The sequence below is a fragment of the Myotis nattereri genome (assembly GCF_964212035.1).
Source record: "Myotis nattereri genome assembly, chromosome: 7".
Classification (NCBI taxonomy): Eukaryota; Metazoa; Chordata; class Mammalia; order Chiroptera; family Vespertilionidae; genus Myotis; species Myotis nattereri.
In genome coordinates, this window is record NC_138082.1 from 69567747 (window position 1) to 69588163 (window position 20417).

The 20417-nt window shown below is 36.0% G+C and overlaps 1 protein-coding gene across 1 annotated transcript in view; it reads right to left on the bottom strand.

The window, feature by feature from the left end:
• Positions 1-20417, bottom strand: part of KYNU (kynureninase) — a 96008-nt gene that overhangs the window by 21961 nt on the left and 53630 nt on the right. The window contains exons 8-9 of the mRNA XM_081095301.1: positions 16501-16599; positions 15635-15708 (exon numbers count right to left, since the gene is read on the bottom strand). Of these exons, the coding sequence (XP_080951427.1) occupies positions 15635-15708; positions 16501-16599 (173 nt within the window). The remainder of the gene's footprint in view (positions 1-15634; positions 15709-16500; positions 16600-20417) is intronic.

Below are 20417 nucleotides of genomic sequence, written 5' to 3' on the forward strand. Positions count from 1 at the left end.
GACATTTTTATCTTATTAAAATTTATTTTTACCCATAACCCCTTGTGAAGTAAAAATGTCTTTAGATCTCTTCTTTAATATGTGACATTTTAAGGTTATTTGGATATTTTCATGGAAAAACAACATCAATGATATATTTTAAACATAAGAGGCCAAAGTAACAGAACTCTTTCCATAACCAGATTAAAAATTTGAAAAACATTGTTAATTTAAATAAAATTTAAAAAAGAAAAGCATTCTATTTACTAAACTAATATGTTAGAGCAGAGGTTCTCAACCTCTGGGTCGCGACCCCTTTGGGGGTCAAACGACCCTTTCACAGGGGTCGCCTAAGACCATTGGAAAACACATATATAATTATATATTTTTTTGTGATTAATCACTATGCTTTAATTATGTTCAATTTGTAACAATGAAATTGGGGGTCACCACAACATGAGGAACTGTACTAAAGGGTTGCGGCATTAGGAAGTTTGAGAACCACTGTGTTAGAGAGATAAAGCCTTTCTTCCATATTATCTTCTAAATCAGTGGTTCTCAACCTTGGTTGCACATTAGGATCACCTGGGAATCTTTTTAAAATCCTGATTTCTGGGCCTCACCCTCCGGAAATTCTGTCTCTTTGTTATGGGGTGAGGCCACAACATTAGTAACAAAGAAACAGAATTTCCGGAGGATGAGGCCCAGAAATCAAGATTTTAAAAAGATTCCCAGGTGATTCTAATGTGCAGCCAAGGTTGAGAACCACTGACTTATGGAAATGTAGGTTTTTCCTGATTAGATTTTTGTTGTTTTAATAATTTTGAGAGCAACAAAACAAATGTTAATTAAGTTTTTCTTATGAGTCAGACACTGTTCTAAGCAATCACTTAATCTTCAAAATAGATATTCTCATTACCCTCATTACACAAATAGTGAAATCATAGTTTCAAAGCACTTGACAAGTAGCTTAAAATAGCTGATGAAGCCTAAATGTAGAATGACCAAGGATATTCACAAACAAATGCAAAATCACCTAAGACAGATTTAAAAAAAAATGAATCTGAAATTCTATAACAGCAATATTTCCCCAAATACTTGAATGCAGTATTTGGCTTCTGAGCTGGCAGAATGCCAAGCAAGATGACAGCCTCATTCTTTATAAATACAATGATTTTTTTTTTGTCTTAAAAGCAGTTCTTTTGACTTTCTCTATTTTTTAATAATTTCTATAAGTTCCTCTTCTTCAAAATGCATGAACTGCCTGACTGGTGTGACACAGTATTGAATGTTGACCTATGAACCAGGACACATTTCCAGGTCAGGGCACATGCCAAGGTTACAGGCTCAATCTCCAGCAGGGGACATGCAGGAGGCAGTCAACCAATGATTCTCTCTCATCATTGATGTTTCTATCTCTCTCTCCCTCACCCTTCCTCTATGAAATCAATACAATTACATCTTTTAAAAAATGCATGAACCTAAGCATCCAGTTTAGAAAACTTAGGTAAGCATATACTCATGTAGCTTGATGTCTTTACAAATGTACAGGAGGCTGTTTAAAGTCAAATAAAGAAATGATTATTTTATAAAGTAATCATTCAAACTCAAAATACATCACAAAGAACTTAGGGAAAAGTTAAATTCATTTTAAGATTTCTACCACTTGGATCATAGGAAAGGTAAAATAAAAATACAATAGAAATATAGCCTAAATGAAATCGTGGCATGAATTCTAAAACACAAAGATTTTAAAGTTAATGAAGTAAAATTAAAAACCATTAAATTAGTTTATAAGTAACTATTATCTCAACAAGCTCATAAATCATTCGTGCAAACTGAATATGAACAATAACAATTAAGATGCAACCATGTAGTACTGGGACTAGAAATTTGACTCTTTTGCCATCAGAAGTTAAAAACGAAGCAGTGAGCTAAGTTACTTAGAATGAAGCTATTAACAGAACTTTGAGAAAAGGTATTGGAAGAGAGTCAATAAATAATGATAAAGGGAAGATTTTCATATTCTTTGAACATCTGAAGTTTCCTAAAAGGGATTTCAAATAAGTATTATCTAATGGAAAGCATCACATATTATTGAGGCATGATATTCAGATTCCATAAGAGAAAGCCACCAGGGACACACTGAATGTGATTTTGGATGCTAAGATTTATGAAATGAAATATCCAAACTCCCCGTGATCTCCTTAATAAGCCTTAAGTAGCAGAATCTTCTGCATAAATCTCTAAATATTTCATACACTGAATTAATTTGACTTATTCTGCAAACCCCTTACCTCTTCTCACCTAGTACTTCTCCAAAACTATAACAAAACAACTCACTCCACTTTTCTTAGCCTGTGTGAAATATGCAGTTCAACACTGGAGCAAAACCCAACATGCAAAAAAAAATATATATATATATCACAGTCTTTTCTAAGAAGGTACAATTGCATTAAAGACTGCTTTAATTTGACAATTTATCATTATACATTTAATAATTTAAGTCTATGTTTAGGAAAATGAACCTGACTGAGACTTAGGTTATTTCTTCCTCTTCTTTTTCCTCTTCCTTTTCCCTTTCTCCTCGCCTCCCTTCTTCTCTCTCTGTCATTCTTTCTCTCTCTTAAGGCTACAACTTAGCACTAAATGCAATTGTATTACTGCTTTCATGGCTTCAAAAAATGTGTTTAATCAGGCAAACTGTTGTAATATTACAGAAACCTGGGACATTTGAGGTACACCATGTTCATTTATGCTTAAGCAAAATCTGTAACAGCAATTGGGGATAAGTTTGAATGTCTGTCATCTTATATCCTAATGTCCTCTATAACCTAACCTCAAGAAAAACTATATTACTGAAAACCTTCATCAAATAATCATTTTTCACAGAATCCCAAACTTCCACAGAGGTTGCTTTATTCAGAAAGTAGTAAAAAATTTATGCACTTTTAAATTTTTCATAATACAATGTTTGACAGCTAAACTTTAAGAAACACGTACATAGCACTTTTTCAACTTGAGAAAAGGAAAAAGATGAACAAGTTATAGTAAAGTTTGCTACCAATTTACCTGCACTTACTGTGCTTTATTGCACCCACATCTTCCAACAAGGGGGAGGGGAAGAAGGTTACCAAAGCCATCAGTATAATAAGTGACACACAGATTCAGATCAAGTCTGTTTCAGATTCTGAGTTACCCCTATTAGCAATCCCCTCGTTGCAATGTTTCACTTTCATCGTTTGAGAATCAGAGAGTTTAAAATCTGAAAAACAACCTTAGAGACCCCCCAGGCCTAGTCATTTATGTCCCCTCGCCCCCTCAGCAAAGACCTGGTGAGGTGAAGTGACCTATATTTGTAATCTTGTTCTACAGGAACAGTCAATGATTCATCTTTGTCTTTAAGATAAAAATAAAAATTCTTTACTTGGAATGCAGAGGTTTCAATGCTCTGGCCTTTGACTGGGTACCCTGCCCAGAACACCCCACCACGACCCGATCCCCTTCAGTCTGACTCAGAGTCAGAAGGCTTTCTCCAGTCAGCTCAGATATTGTCTCCTCATCAAAAATTTCTCAAGCCTCTCTTTTTCTTTTCACTCCTCAAACTGAACAGTAAGTTCCAGAACATAGGGGGTCATTTACACCTCTCTCCCCAAATACATCGCATACTGCTTTGCCTACAGTAGATGCTCAGTAAGTGTTTTTAGTTAATAAATGAAATAAGTGATTACTAATTTAGCACCCTTTTGTGTAAACATCAAATTAATCTTTGATTCTCCATTCTTGCCCATCTATCCAAACTTTTCTGTCCTCTCAATTCAATTTCCTAGTAACTGTGTCCTGGTTTCTTCATCTCATTTGCATTACCATATTTCAGATAATGAGCAGCTCACTTCTGTATGATTGCAAATATCCCGTAACTGACAGTCATATTTCTATTCATGAAAGTCCTTTAGTGTGTTGCAACCTACCTGTCAGAATCGATCCGGAATCCTACAACTTCTTATCACCTCTCTGCTACCCCTTTGCTTTGAGTTGTCATTCTTTGCCTGCTTCCCACAACAGTTCCCCAGCAGCTCTTCCAAAGCCCACCCTTACCCTCATACAGCCTATTCCCAACAAAGTCACCAGAGCGATCACTAAAAGTTGTTATGTCATGTCACTTGTATGGCAAAATGGGCAATAGATGCCACGTCTTTATATTGCCTTATAAGGGCCTGCATTTCTGGAGCCCTTTCTCTCTCCAATTTCATCTACTATCTATAGCTTGGCTTGATCAATCTGTTTCAGCCATGGGGGCCTTCTTGCTGTTCCTTAAATACTCAAGACACACTCCTGTTCTTGTACCCTTTGATAAAATATTTCCTCTGCCTGGAACGCTCTTCGACAGATAATTGCTTGGTCGTCTCCACCTACTTCATCCCTTCATCCACATTTTATTTTCCCAGTGTGGGCTTTTTCCTGAATGCCTTTTTAATACTGCACATTACCAAGGATCCCACATACAGTATTCCTATGCCTACCCTCACCCCCACTTTTTCAATTGTCCATAGGACCTATCAATTTTAAACATATTATTTAATTTGCTCTTTATTATATGTATAGTTTGTTTTCCCTTGATGAAATGTAAACTCTGTGAGGGCAGGGAACTTTGCTTGCTTTTTTCATTCATACCAAACACTAAAAATTGCCCGGAAAATATCAATAAATATTTTTTAATGAGTGCAAATGTAGTATAGAGGTATTTTGTAGCTGTTCTTTCAAAGATTAGAAATCTAAACTCTTCCACAATGTTCAGTGAAAACATTAACTTATTTTTATGAACAATTATAGACTTACTTATAGTTTGTTAATTATAGCCTTTACTTTTAGTTTGTTCCAAGTTTCATTCATTCATCACCAGTAACAGTGTTTCTTTCAGTCTCTAATGACAGTCATTTCTAACCAATCAATCAAATTTAGATGAGCAAATGCAAACAAGGATGGGTAACACTCTACCTTCAGGGAAATAAGATCAATGTGGTAAGATTTGTTCATGGCTTCAGGGGAACATAAGTCTCCCTGTCAAGTTCTTAAGCCATTCTTCACAAAAGGGCATTCATATTGCCAACAGACCATGCAGAACGAGAAGTAAGGCTTAGGAAACAGAAACACAATTGTTCCAGTTCAAGTCAATATTAGGATCCAAAAAAATAACAGTAGTTCAGGCACATCTGGGGAAAGTGGAGTTAGTACACAGGACTAGGACCAGAGAAAGCAGTAGACATAAACTATAACAAGAGGCCTCCCAATAAACCCAACTGAAAAATGAGACAAAGAGCAAGGTGAGTCTAAATTCAGGCCATTGGAAACCAGCACATTTGTAGGAAATGTAAAGGCATGGCTATGTGAAGGGAGGAGATTCAAAGGTGCTAATAACAAATGAAAGTCTTGAAAACTGACAAAATAGGATGCTTAAGCCCATAAATTAATTGTACATTTATCCCTTGATGCCCGCAACCAGTCCATATGACTGTTGTAAGACTTGGCATAGCCATAGTATTAGAATGACAAGTAGAATACTACTAACTCAAATTTAGTAAAGTTCAGTTCCTATTTTCTAAAAAATATTCATCTATTCACAATTTCTCTACTCTGTCCCATCAAGTGAACTAATACTACTTTGGAAAGCAGTCTGAAGTGGTATCACAAAGTTCCATCCCTTTTCCTCTTATTTGCCCACTCATGTGTAAATACTGCTAAGAGTTCTTCAACTGTTTGTTATATATTCTATTACATCAAGTCTTACTCAATAGGAGGCTTGTACAAATATGTCCAGTGAGCTAACAGTATGATAAGCATACTATTATTAAAAAGTGCTTCCTGACATCATGCGTTTTAGTTAATAAAAATTATTTCCAGAATAATGTGCTGTCCTTACAAGAACTAAGTCAATATTTTCTTGATGTGAAAGATTTATTAACAAATAAAATCTTTGAAAATGTCCTGCATGTACTTTCTTGAAATGTATTATTTTTGAAATATTGGTTTATGATATTTTGAGAAAATATTGACATTAAAAGCACAACAAGAGAATACATCTGAATTTAGGACTTTAGAAAGAACAATTTGCCATGTAAATTAAAATACTTATGAAGAGGCCAGGCCAGTGTTGCTCAGTGGTTGAGCATTGACCCATGAACCAAGAGGTCACTGGTTCAATTCCAGTCAAGGTACATAACTGGGTTGGGGACTCAATCCCCAGTATGGGGTTTGCAGTAGGCAGCCAATCAATGATGTTTCTCTTACATTGGATGTTTCTATCTCTCTATCCCTCACCCTTCCTCTCTCTCTAAAAATAAATATAAACATAATAAAACAATCCTTATGAAGAATTTTTTAAGTTGTCTGCAACTAGTTTTCATTGGATGTATTTGGTCTTTGTATGAACATATGGAAATTCATATTTAATTTGACAGTATTTTGCAAATCATATCCCTCCAGAATAACTTGCAAAGTAGAAACACTTCCATATGTTACAAAATGGTTTGTCTATTATGCTGAGAATAAAGAAAGAACTATATATTCAATAGCAAAAATGTAAAGATATTTTCTGTCCGGCCAGCATGGTTCAGTGGTTAAGGATCTACCCATGCACCAGGAGGTCATTAGTTTGATTCCTGGTCAAGGCACATCCCCGGATTGCAGCCTCGATTCCCAGTAGAGGGCATGCAGAAGGCAACGAATTGATGATTTTGTCTCATCATTGATGTTTCTAACCCTCTCTCCATCTTTCTTCCTCTCTCTGAAATCAATAATAATAATAATAAAATTTAAAAATAAAAATATTGTCCTAGGCATCGTGGATTATGGAAGTAAAAAAAAATCAAAAGGACAATGTCCCTGTACTCAGGAAATTTATAATTAATTTATTATCAATTTTTCAAGCAGGCCCTTTAAAAATAAAAAGAGTTAACTGGCTGATTTTTGCCTAAGTTGCCATGGCTTGTGCTAAATGTTCTGTGAGCTTGACCAAAGCTGGTTAAGAGGGATTGGTGTGGGAACCAAGGCAATCTATCTATCCATGAACTGGTCTTAATGAAGACAGTTCTCAACTCTACAGAAAAAGATAATTCCCATTCAATTAAATCCTCTCGTTGGAGTAAAAAGTGAACAAGGAGAAAATGAGTAAGATGTGTTTAGACCTTTTTTCTGAGCAATGTTTTATACATGTTCTTGTGGTGTGTGAAGTTAGCCTGCCCGGGCCATGGAAGCTCCGGGACCCAGTGGTGGGTCTGTGTATGATGAGTAGTTACTATGAAGTTCTCCATGCTGCCCACACCACATGACAATCATACAGCACCAGATTTGCTCAACAAGAATAAATAAAAGTTTAGCAATAATAGCTCTTCATAGTTAATATTTAAAAAAACCTGCAGATTTCAAAGGTCACTTTTGGGATAAAACTTGAAGCAATTAAAACAATACTTGAAGCTCTTTGAAAAGTTTTACTTCTTGTGTCTTAAAGGTTCAATGATCTCATATATCTTCAAAGACACTAGATTGTAATTTCATAAGAGGAAATAAATTTTGAGGTTTCAAAGGATTCAGCTTTCCCAAATTAATAATTATGTTATCATTTTCTAAGAGGAGTGATTTTTAAGCAACTGTGGTTTTATCTTTTTATAATGATAATTACTGTTTCAACTTTCTTTTAAAAGCCACTTTATCTCTTGAAAAGCTCAGATTATTTGCTATATTTTTTAACTCTGATCACTCCTTAGTGCATAAACTTTATTTTTATGATCACAGCTTAAATTCAAATGTGACAGTTATCTGGACAATTTTTCATAGTAAAAATTGTCACACCAAGAAAATGAGGGATCCTTTCAGAGTTATTGATCTGAAATGGTTTCCAAATGAAAATAGGTGTAGGTTATATGTCATAATTCCATAGATGTGTTTTCTTTAATCAACTTATCTTCTTTTAGAAACCTTATAGTGAGAATCTGGGGACTAGGTGCTATGACAGGTATAACCCACTTCATGAGTGTGGCTTTGAAACTAAGTGAGAGCATGAAACAAAATCAATGTTACCACTGTTTATCATTTTAAAATATTGTAGAATGGAGATAAAGAGCAATTTTTTTATAAAAGGCAGACCGTTACAAGTTAATTCAATAACTCAGATTCCATAAAAAATTTAGTGAAGAGTATAAGAAGGAAAAGATCACTTGACATATCCCTTTAAGACATGTCATTTAAGCCCTAGCCAATTTGGCTCAGAGAATAGAGCATCAGCTCTCAGACTGAAAGTCAATGGAAAAAATATCCTCAGGTGAGGATTAACATAAAGAAAAAAAAAATGTCATTTAAGTAAATCTTTATACTTCCTTAAATTTATGAAACTAATTAAGGGGAGTCTCTCTCATAGACAACAATTTCAGCTTTCAGAGTTACAGAGTAAATTTATTCACTTAGTTAACATGGCATTCCAATTTGCAAGAAATTAGTATCTATAAGTCTCCCTACTGCCATGCTCAAGATTTTCCGAAGCAGCTCTGAGAGTTATTTATCCCTCCACTGCTCTCACGGCAGTGTCTGGGAGTTCACCTAGCATTTATTAAAATGTTTCCTGTGGCATATGTCTAACTTTGTGTTACCAATTATTTAAATGATTTATTTAACTATTGAAATAGTATATCTCCAAATAGAGTGTAAGATTTTTAAAATCATAAGCAACATCTTATATTTATTTGCATCTATGAAAATATGTTTTATAAAAATATTTGTTGGTTATATTTGATACATCTTCTTAATTCACTCAGGATTATTTTCCTTACATGATAAAGCAATGATCACCTTAGAAAAGACACTTTTGTTGGAGTAAAGTAAAATGGAGTTTTCACCATGTTTCATTCCTGAGATTAGAAAGTTATATAGATATATCGTAGGTCCTCATTATTTGATGACAAAATATTAGAAAAAAATCAATTTAAAATAAATCAAATGTAAACCAGTAACCATACTTTCATAGTAATTAATGGATTTAAAAAATGAAATATTTGATTGAGATGCTCTTGAAAAAGAGTCTAGGCCCTGGCTGGGTATCCCAGTTGGTTAGAATGCCATCCCAATACACCAAGGTTGCAGGTTTGATCCTTTATCTGGGAATATACAAGAATCAACCAATGAATGCATAAATAAGTAGAACCACAGATAGATGTTTCTCTTTCTCTCAAATAAATAATTTTTTAAAAGAATAACTTTAAAAAAATAAAAAGAGTTTAACATTACAAAAAATTTTAAACTTATAATTTTGATAATATATAGATTAAAATTATAATATGCTAGTTATTAAAAAGAATAAATAATAAATCTAGTTTTGATTTTTGATTTTTTTAAAATTTTGTTTTATTGCTTAAAGTATTACAAAGAGTAGTACATATGTCTCCTTTTTTTTCCCCTTGACCTTCCCCCGGCCTCCCCTACCCGCCAGTGTCTTGTGTCCATTGGTTATGCTTATGTGTATGCATACAAGTCCTTCTGATTTTTGATTTTTACTATCATTATATTTTGAAAAATATAATGATAGTGAAATATAAGCTCTTCTTTTATTACATTTAACTTTTTCAGCATGACAGTAAAGACGATGATTTCTACAAAAATTTTTGAAGCATTCATCGTTTCCTCTTAATCCCTGATGTCGAGTCATTTATTTTTAAAGTATCATGTCTAATTTCCTCTACTTCATCTGTTAATGGTTCTCACTCTGCCAGATTCTCATTGTTCATGATTTTGTGATTCAGCAATTCTTTATAGTATCACTTGCGTCATGAAATCCTGAATCTCTTAAAATATTTTACTTTACAATCCATTTCACTATGTTGTCATTGTGTTATCTGGTATTTATAACATTCATCAAGAAACCAAGCATTTTTTCAAGCATTTTTTATAGTAATCCATTGAGATAGATGCTGATACTAACTGAAGAAAGGTGTCAAGTAAGAGCTAATTTTATAAGTGCATATTTCATTAGTGAATATTTCCTATTGTGACAATCTTTGCTTTCCTATGTTACCATGTATCTTTGGGGACTGGAGTAATGCCTTGTTAACCAGGAACTCTAACAATTTACAACCAAATGAAAATAAGGGTTAAAGAGTAAGCAAGTGGTAAAACTAGAAATGGAAATTGGTGTCCTCCATAAATGTTTATTGTTGAAATCATGACTATGGATGATATGCTCTTGGGCAAGAGGAGCAAGGGTAGAGGCACTTAGAGAATCCTTGTAAAATATAGAAGATTAGTCACACACATTGGAACAGAAGCAAGAGAAAATGGTACACTGGAAGCTTAGGTCTGTGGGAGGTAAACATCAATGACACAGGAGATTTCCAAGTATATCTAACATGGCTGAGAGGTTAAGAATCTGTGGCTGAGAAGTTGTCCACAATAATACTGGACACCTAACTCCATCATGGGCCCAATAGGTAGAACAGATGCCTTGAGAAGTCTGCGTCATATTTCAACTAGAGATTCTGTGAAAACTGTCACTTCAAAATTTCCTGATATAGGCCTATCCCATTTGAAAGTATCTGGCTGGGCGTCTTGAGAATTCAAACACCTTGCTACTGCCACCTACACTTCTTTGTTCTCTCTTTAACAAGGAGGACTTATGCAGATACCAGACAAGGATGTGATCATTAGTAAGTCAGAAAGGATCCCTGAGAATCCAAAACAAGGTTTAAATTATAGGTAAGTTTGGGACCACGGCACTCTCCAGCATTGCCTGGAGAAGTATGTGGGATCAAATACATCAAATGAGCATTGCCCTGAATAAAGGTGCTTTAGATGTTCTCACCCTGTAACCTTAATTGTAAAGTTGGACCAAGCATGGCATAAACTTATCTTTTATTAAATCTTTTTGCTAAAATTTTGATGCTTACTTTTATATTATCTTAGGCTTGTCTAAATGTTGTTTGTTGTGCCTTTTTTTCTTCTTCTTCAAGTTGCCAAATAATAATAATACTAAACTACCTTTCTGAGTTCTAAGATTTGCCCTAGCCACACACGGAAGTCAGACAGCCGATTTGGCTGGGCCTTTTTAACCTGCAAATTGCTTATTACAATAAAGGAGATGACTCAAGCTCTTAATGAAGTTTGAAAAATGTCACCTCTATTTAAAGCCTTCAATCAAACACCTCCAGATAATTATGGAAATGTGTTGGCATGGTTTGAAATTCCAGCATTTTCATCAAAATTGTCATTAGGTCCCATTCTTGGGCACTCAGAAAGTTTTTTTAAAATTCCAGGAGAAATGAGCATCTCAAGAGATCGAATTAGTACATGGGAACATTGGAAAGTTTGTTACACCAGCATGAAAAGTGAGGAACAGTAGTTCTTTGGTATATGTGATGCCATTGGACAGGGCAAAAAAAGTAAATGATAGAAGGAATCTTAATAGCTCATATGATCCATTCCTGTATTCATGCTAGAGTCTCTCTAAAAATAGAGGCTTGGGGATTGGGGGTGGCAGGGGGGTGGGGAGGTTCACCAGTGTGAGTTAGTGGTTGAGAGTTGACCCAGGAACCAGGAGGTCATGGTTCGATTCCTGATCAGGGCACATGCCCAGATTGCGGGCTAGGTCCCCAGTAGGGGCGTGCAGGAGGCAGCCAATCAATGATTCTCTCTCATCATTGATGTTTCTATCTTTTTCTCCCTGTCCCTTCCTCTCTGAAATAAAAAAAAAAATCTTAAAATAAATAAATAAAAATAAAAAGGTAGGGGGAAGATGGTGTGATCTTGAATTGAAGTCTATGGATACTTATAGAATAATCTCTTTATGGAATTCAGAAATATTTGAAGTCACTAAAATCAAAAGGATCAGTATTGATTTAAAGTGCACCAGAAACACAACATTTATCAAGGTAAAAAGACAATTTCAAAGGTATTTAGGCACCTTTTTTAGTGATACATTTTTATTGTCAAATTTTTATAATTGAAAGTATTCCCCTTCATATCTCAGAGCAATAATTACTAACTTTATAGACTAAATAGATGTCAGCCCTCAAGGAAAAAAAGAACAAGATGCTATTTACTCACGATTAGTCTTAATAAATTAGCTACATACAAGGGTTAGCATATGACCCTGGAATGAGAAAAAGGGATGATAAACTAGGAAAAGGTCAAATTCCAGTTGAGACTAACAGCTTGAGTTATGATGCTTAATGCAGTGGATTGACTCTGACCTCTATTCATTCTCTTTATTGGCAAAATGTTCTTGGAAGAAGTCTTAGGTCATCGGTTTTGAACAATGGCCAACATGCATATTTAAACAAAACAAAAACAAAACAAAAAAGGAAGTGAAATATCTTGGTAGAGATGTAATTTACCAGTTGTTAATGGAAACATCATTTAAAAGATATTTCAAAATTATATACTGAATATTCACTTTTATAGTGCAGGGTTACACATCCTGGGACCCACTCTCTACACCAGGTGGGCCACAATGCCCTCTTGCCCAGCCTTGACGAACACGTGTGCATGCCGTTTAACCATGCACCTAGAATATCTCCCACTAATTCCCACTTCATCTTGTTCTACCTCTTTATTGAAGGTTTTGACTACACAATTATTGTACTATAAATATATAGCCAAATGAAAGAAAAATAATGTGTGTGTGTGTGTGTGTGTGTGTGTATGTACTTTAAAATTACTTGTTAAGGAATGAAAGATTCAACCAGGAAAAGAAATGTTATTTGAATACTACTTATTTGAAATAATATGTTTAGCCACTAGATGTCACCCTTTTTTAAGCAACAAAATTTGCAACGGCAATATCAGTTACATTCCCTATAGGGTATAAGTTGGTACCATTGGAATTAGCCATTCTGACATCACATCAAAGAAGCTTTAACACATAAATAAACAACAACAACTAGGATTTCCTGTAAGGCGGGCTTTGTGAGTCAAGCCTGATTTGGGTCTTGTCAGTCTCCACAGCCAAATAGTTGAAATGCAACAATAGTTAATAAAGTATAATTTTCAAAAAAGTTAAAAGCACGACTCTTATACAAATATAAAACGAATACACATAAATATCTCATTCAACTCATTAATCATGGAGGAAACCAGTAAGATGTAAGAGAGAATCAAGGAATGGCAACTTAGACCATCAGGCTGTCAAAGACCTGCGGAAATGAACGTGGCCTTAGGCACAAAACTGCATAACATCCTAAAGATCAGAAAATGTGATGCTTGGGGCTATGTTTTCTGCTTGAGAGAACTGATCTCTGTTACACAAAAGTTTACAAGTTAAAAATGCAAGTTCTTAGCCTACATGCGTGGATCACATACAGCGCTTAAGTGGCTGTGCTTAGTACTTTACATGCATCATCCCATTTTATTCTCACAGTAATTTGAGGTAGATGCTGACACTGACTTTAGTTTGAGGCTAGCACAGAATGTCAAGGACCATTCTTCAGGTCACGGACCAGCAAGTGGTCAAGCTAGCATATGAATCTGGCCTGCCTAGTATGGTCTTTCTCCGGGGAACATGGACTTAGAGAATGTTGGGATTCTACAACTTGAGACACATGTGAGCATACTACAACCCCTTCACCCTCTCCCGCTCCTCATTCATAAAGGACAAATAACAGTGAAGAAGTCTCAAGTGTAATAGACTGATGTTGTAAGCCCAGATCTTAACTGTTAACACTCGCATTCTATAGAATTGTGTAGATTAATTATCACACCCCCTCTGCCACTCCCAATGCTTGCTCTTTGGGATGATATAATATGTCAGATCTTCTATTACAATTTAAATAAGTGGAGAGTAGAAAGTGTTCAGAGTGATGGATCTTCACCCAAAAGCCAGCAATATATTATATACCAGCAAACAAGTATGCTAGATACAATGTTATCCATGAGGTCTGCTAAAATTGAAAAGAGGCCTTTTGCCCTAGCTGGTTTGGCTCAGTGGATAGAGCGTTGGCCTGTGGACTGAAGGATCCCAGGTTTGATTCTGGTCAAGGGCACATGCCTGGGTTGTGAGCTCAATCCCCAGTAGGGGGCATACAGGTGGCAGCCAATCAATAATTCTCTCTCATCATTGATGTTTCTATTTCTCCCTCTCCGTTCCTCTCTGAAATCAATAAAATGTTTTAAAAAAGAAAAGAGACCTTTTATAATATGCACTAGAGGCCCAGTGCATGAAAATTGTGCACTCAGGCGCGGGGGGTGTCCCTCAGCACGGCCTGTGTCCTCTTGCAGTTCAAGAACCCTTGGGGGATGTCTGACTGATGGCTTAGGCCCACTCCCTGCCATCAGCTGGACATTCTTAGTGCTGCTGCGGAGGCAGGAGAGGCTCTCGCCACTGCTGCTGCACTCAGCCCTTTCCCTGTGGGAGCACACTGACCACCAGAGAGCAGCTCCTATGTTGAGTGTCTGCTCCCTGATGGTCAGTGCGCATTATAGCGACTGGTCATTCTACCGTTTGGTCAATTTGTATATTAGCCTTCTTTATATAGGGTGATATTCTTATAATATATGGCTTATATTCTTTTCAGAGAATTTGGGAAACAGGGAGAAATCTAATGAACTGACAATCATTAGAAGAAGAAGTCTGCCTGACAAAATACCTGTCTAGAGAAACTCTATTTAATTTTAAAACTTTAAAATTTTGAAGAAATTTATATAAAATCAAATGAATTATAGAAAATTATCTTAAATTTCTAGGATTCATATACACAGAACCTCAGAAATATGATGTGCTCTAAGCTTTATTATAATTCAACTTCAATTCTTGAAAAGATTATATCACTCAGCCAGTAGCTGGGAAGATTTAGAAAACTAAACAAATATTATTATATGACTTATTTACTAGAGCCAGTCTCCTTATCACCCAAACTCTGATACAACTGTGAAAGGTGTGTGTGTGTGTGTGTGTGTGTGTGTGTGTGTGTGTGTGTGTGTGTTTGTCTCCAAGGATATTGTTTATTCATCTCTATACAGATAAAAGTAGAGGAAACACTGTGAGGTCCCCAGTCAAATAAAAATGTGTCTGTGTGCTGGTGTATCACATTTGCATTTACACTTGCTCTAAAAAATGAAGAAAGTTATATAAAATTTTTAAAAAGCTCTGCTTTTATGTAGGCAGTCTGTTGCCTAGTGCTCAGCTTCTTCATTTTTCATGGGTTATAAAATCTTTTAGGACAGAAGACATTCCTTACAAGATCATCATATTATGTTTCTAGCTTTAGAGGTAGATGTGATTTTAGTAATAAAACACCACATTTAAGGCTCTATTTTGCACATCTCTTGTTGCCTTTGATTTATTCTTCGATGTGAGAAATCGGAACTTTTTTAAAGTCTAATTTTTGAAAAAAATTGAGTAGTCTCTTTTCATTAAACCATCTGCTCTACATGATTACAGTGACTCACTACTATTACAGAAGCTCCCTTTTTGTGATTACATTTCTTGTTCAACCAATTGAGCTCTTTGGGAAGCATTTATTTCTGATAAAGCACATCATTGTTAATATAGTAGTCAAATGATTATAATCAATCCAGATTCTTATTGGATAGCATCTTAAAGAATTTATGTAAATTTAATATATTATTAATGCAAATTAGTGTATTTAACACCAAAGAAGAATCTAAAGATGGTACTCACGCAGGTTTAATTGTATGGGCATGCTTTTCATGGACAAAGGCACCAGCGAGACCTCCAGCTCCTGAATTTAAATACTGGATTGAAAATAAATTAAATTATATGGGTTTATCTGAATATATGACAAAGATAAACAATGTAATCTTTTTCTTATTGTTGTTAAGAAACCAACTTTTGACCAGTTCAATACATGTGATTATTTGAACATTCATAATAAAATAAAATTTGGGTTACCTTGTTCAAAGAAAAACAAATGAAATGTGGAAGTGTTAATTGAGAATAAATAGCTATTACTTTTTTGGCTAAATTTTGCCCCAACTAATAGATAACAGTTCCACTGAAGTCAATCTAATTTCAAAGCTCATTAGTTTCAATTATTTTGTCACAAAAATATTTAAGTAATAATAAAAGTATCATATTTTAAAAACACCTAGGTTAAAAATGGTTCCATTTCTATGCTCCCTGTCCATTAAATTGTCTTCAAATATCAAATGCAACTTGATTCCATAAGAATTATCTTACACATGTAGAAATTTCACAACATATTAAAAAAAAACCACCAAAACTAAAAACTCAATTAATTTGAATTAATTTTTAAGTGTGAAGTGTTGTTATTTTTCCCATAATCTCCTGACTTTCTATAGCAGCCAGGGAATTGAAGCAATAAGTACTCTATAGTAGATGAAAACACCAGAATTTAATTATCATACTATAAGATTGGATGACTATAATTAACTAAAATCAGAAAATATACTAATAAAATGGAGAAAAGTAATTCAAATAGCTAAAATTGGTCAACTTTCCAGTGTTTTAATTAGGTTAATATTAATAGGGAATAAAAGGATATAAATATATTAACTAATTTGTACCTTATAGGAGCACCAGCAGGCAAAGTCAACTCCCCAGTCATGTAAGTGGAGTTCAACATTTCCAACTGCATGCGCTAGATCAAAGCCAACAAAACAACCCTGGGGGAGAACATAATAACAAGTTTTAAATTTGCTTAATGGTTAGAAATAGTCCGTACACATATCTTTAAGAAAATCTTTGACAAAGAGATCAACCAAAGGACTTGTATGCACGCATATAAGCATAACCCATGGACACAAACAGTAGTGGGGTGAGGGCATGTGCTGGGGGTGGGAATGGCTGGGAAGAGGTCAATGGGGGAAAAAAGAGACATATGTAATACTTTAAACAATAAAGAATTTTAAAAAATTAAAAAGACCAATAAGAGATTGTTCTCAGAAAAAAAGAAAAGAAAAAAGAAAAAAAAATCTTTGACAAGCTAATATAACAGAAATTTGGTTCATCCTTTGGTGCAGTGGTTCACTAAGAGTGAATCACAAACTCCTGGGCATTCCCAAAACACTTTTAGGTCAGAACAATTTTCATAAAGCAAGACATTCTTTGCCTTCTCCACTGTGTTGATATTTGCAATGATAATGCAAAAGCGGTGATGGGCAAAACTGCTGGCACCTTAGCATAAATAAATGAAGGCAGGGGCCCCAAACTGTACTGGTTGTCACTGTACATCAAAGCCATCCAGTTACAGGGTGGGGGAGAAAGATCATCCTACTTTAAAATATCCTTGATAAATCTGTAAAGATGATGAATTTGTATTAAATCTTAAAATTTTCATATTTGAAGGTTTAATGTGGGAAGTATACTTAAAACATTCGACCACATTCTGAAGTAGGATGGTTCTTTCAGAGTAATGCACGTATGTGATTATTTGAGTTGCGATCTGAACAAGCCACTTTTACTCGATGAAGACTCTCACTCCCCGACCCATGGAAGAGAAACCGTTAGACAATATTATAAATGTGTGAGTCTGTCAATTCAAGAAAAACAACTCACAGTATTTGTTTCTATTTTTTTAAGTAGTTTCTAAGAGAAATTAAAATTTTAAAAAGCTTGTGCTCACTTCTATGAATATGACCCCTTCCCAGTATTTAAAGATATTTCTCCTGAGCTTAATAGTGATATATAATTTTAAAATAATACATAATGAAATATGTAAGTCATTGGAAAATATCCATAGCTCAGTGAAAATATTCATAGCTCAGTGAACCAAATGGCCAATCTTGATGTTACACGTCATGGAGAAAAGGTCCATTCAAAATGCAAAATCAACCAATGGATTTTACTGTAACAAAGTACAGACAGTTCAGTAATTTTGTTTCACGTTCTGCACTACAACTCCCAAGAAGTTCTCACTTGTCCAATTCGTGTGCAGTATCAAAAAAATATGCATTTAAACTACTCCTGCTTTTTCTGTCTATATGTCTGCATGAGGAACAATTTTCTTCCTATTCTTCACACACAAAAAAAATTGACTGCAGAAGCAAATTACACACATACACACAAAAAGCTGTCTTCTATTAAACCAAACAGTAAAGGAATTTGCCAAATGTAAAACGTTTTTTGCTTATTTCAGAAAATAAAGGTTTTTTTTCCTTAATCATATATAATTTTTGTTAATATGTAATGGGTTTGATATTGCTATTCTAAAGTAAATTTAAAAATAAATAAATATATTTTAAAATTGTTTTAATTACAAATACAATAAATAGAAAGAGATGTAAACATAGCATAAAAATCTTTTAGAGAACTATTGCTGTAGAGTATCCTACTAAATTGAAGACATTAATGGACGTTTTTAGTTTATCACTTAATCCCACATCATGCTCACATGTACTTTAATCAGTTCAAGTGTACACATGTTGTGGTAAATTGCCTTAACAGTTCCAATTCTTTGTCCCTTCTTGTCATTTGCCATGTAAGTTTTCAGTTCCTTCCACTGCAGAAAGGGTTCTATTCTCTGCAACTTGGATATGCCAGATAGGTTGTTTTGACCAGTGGAATGTTAGCACATGTACTACAAGTAGAATCCTTAAAGCACTTGAGTGGTTAGGCTTGCTCTCTCTTGCCCTCTGCCATCTATGAGAAGGACTAGCTTGGCCAACCTGCTAGCCCAGGTGGAAGATGAAAAAATGTCCATCAGAATCAATCTTAATGAGCTCAGCTTGGTTCTGCTGGTCTCCCCACTCTCCTTTCTTTAGCCAGAGAAACCTGCGTGAGCTCAGCTGAGACTAGCAGAATTCCTAAAGCCAAGTCCTGCTCCAATCAGCTGACACAAAGGTGACTGTGGGAGCCGAGAACCATTTATCCCAAGATCTGCCTCAGTGGTATGCGGATTACTTTGAGGCAACTTTAGCAGCAGGCTCCAGAGAAACTTCTGTCCCTCCTTTTAACTACCTAAAAAACAACTTGAATTAGGGACCTTGGCCATAATAAGAGACTATCAGAGATAACTTCTTTTGGCTTCTCTGTAGGGCAAGGCAAGCTTCTATTTACTAAACATCTGTTCTTCTTGTCATCCTGCAATGATCCTTTGACTTCCCAGGTGCATTACCTCATCCCTAGACCAGGATGTCTTATATACCCACTAGAGGCCCGGTGCACAAAAATTTGTGCACTCGGCGGGGAAGGGGGGTCCCTCAGCCTGGCCTGTGCCCTCTCACAGTCTGGGACCGACCCCTGGGGAGATAACAACCTTCTGGCTTAGGCCTGCTCTCGGGTGGCAGAGGGCAGGCCCAATCCCTAGGTGCAGCCCCTGGTCGGGCTCAGAGCAGGGCCGATTGGGGAGTTGGGGCGCCGCCCCCTGTCATGCACAGAGCAGGGCGGATAGGGAGGTTGTGGCCCTGCCCCATCACACACAGAGCCACATGGTGATCAGGGGGTTTGGGCGCTGCACCCTGTCATGCTGATCCCGGTGCCGGGATGCCTCTCGGCTCCACTGATCCCGGTGCTGGGAGGCATATTTCCCTTTTACTATATAGGACAGAGTCCTGGTGCAGGGTGGGGGCCGGCAGGTTTGCCCTGAAGGGTGTCCTGGATCAGGGTTGGGGTCCCCACTGGGGTGCCTGGCCAGCCTGGGTGAGGGGCTGAGGGCTGTTTTCAGGCTGGCGGATGACTGAAGCTCCCAACTGCTCCTTTTTTTCTTTTTTTTTATTTTTTATTCAGGGCCAGCTTTAGCTCTGAAGTCTCTGCTGCTGAAAGCAGGTACCTGGTTTGTTTGGGTTCTACAATCAAAACACTGTATGAACTCCAGCTCTGAGATCCCGGCTGGCTGAAAGCAGGTTTCTGGGGTTTTGTTTAGCTTCTATATTTGTAACAATGTTTCAAACTGCAAGCTCAGAGGCTGGCAAGGCAGGTGGGGAACATTGGTTTCCTCCGTCACTGAAGCAAGCAAACCTCATGTTAGTTTCAAGCTGCCTGGCTGTCGGCCACCATCTTGACTGGCATTTAATTTGAATATCGCCCTGATTAGCCATTGGGAAGGGTAGCAGGTGTACGGCTAATTACCATGTTTCTCTTTTATTAGATAGGATGTTCCCTTTCTATCTCTCAGCCAACTCGGCATGCATCTTTCATGTAAGCGGAGGTCCCATACATATGTATGTATTACTTTTGGTTTTCTCTTGCTAATCTGTCTCATATCTATTTGATTATTAATCCAGCTAGAAGAACCTTGATGGTAGAGTATTTTGTTCCCCCCACACAGCCCATAAAATAATGATGTTTTTTTACTCTATGCTGTGTTCTTCCTTTACACTGACTGGAATCTTTAACAGCTCCTTATTAGCTGAGTCTATTCTGACTTATTTACTTGCATGGCTTCAAGTGTCTTGTATGTCTGCCTAGTAGAATTCGGTGTTTTAGAAACAAATATTTCCAAAAGGATAACCTGGATTAGTGAATTTGTATCATCCAAACTGTA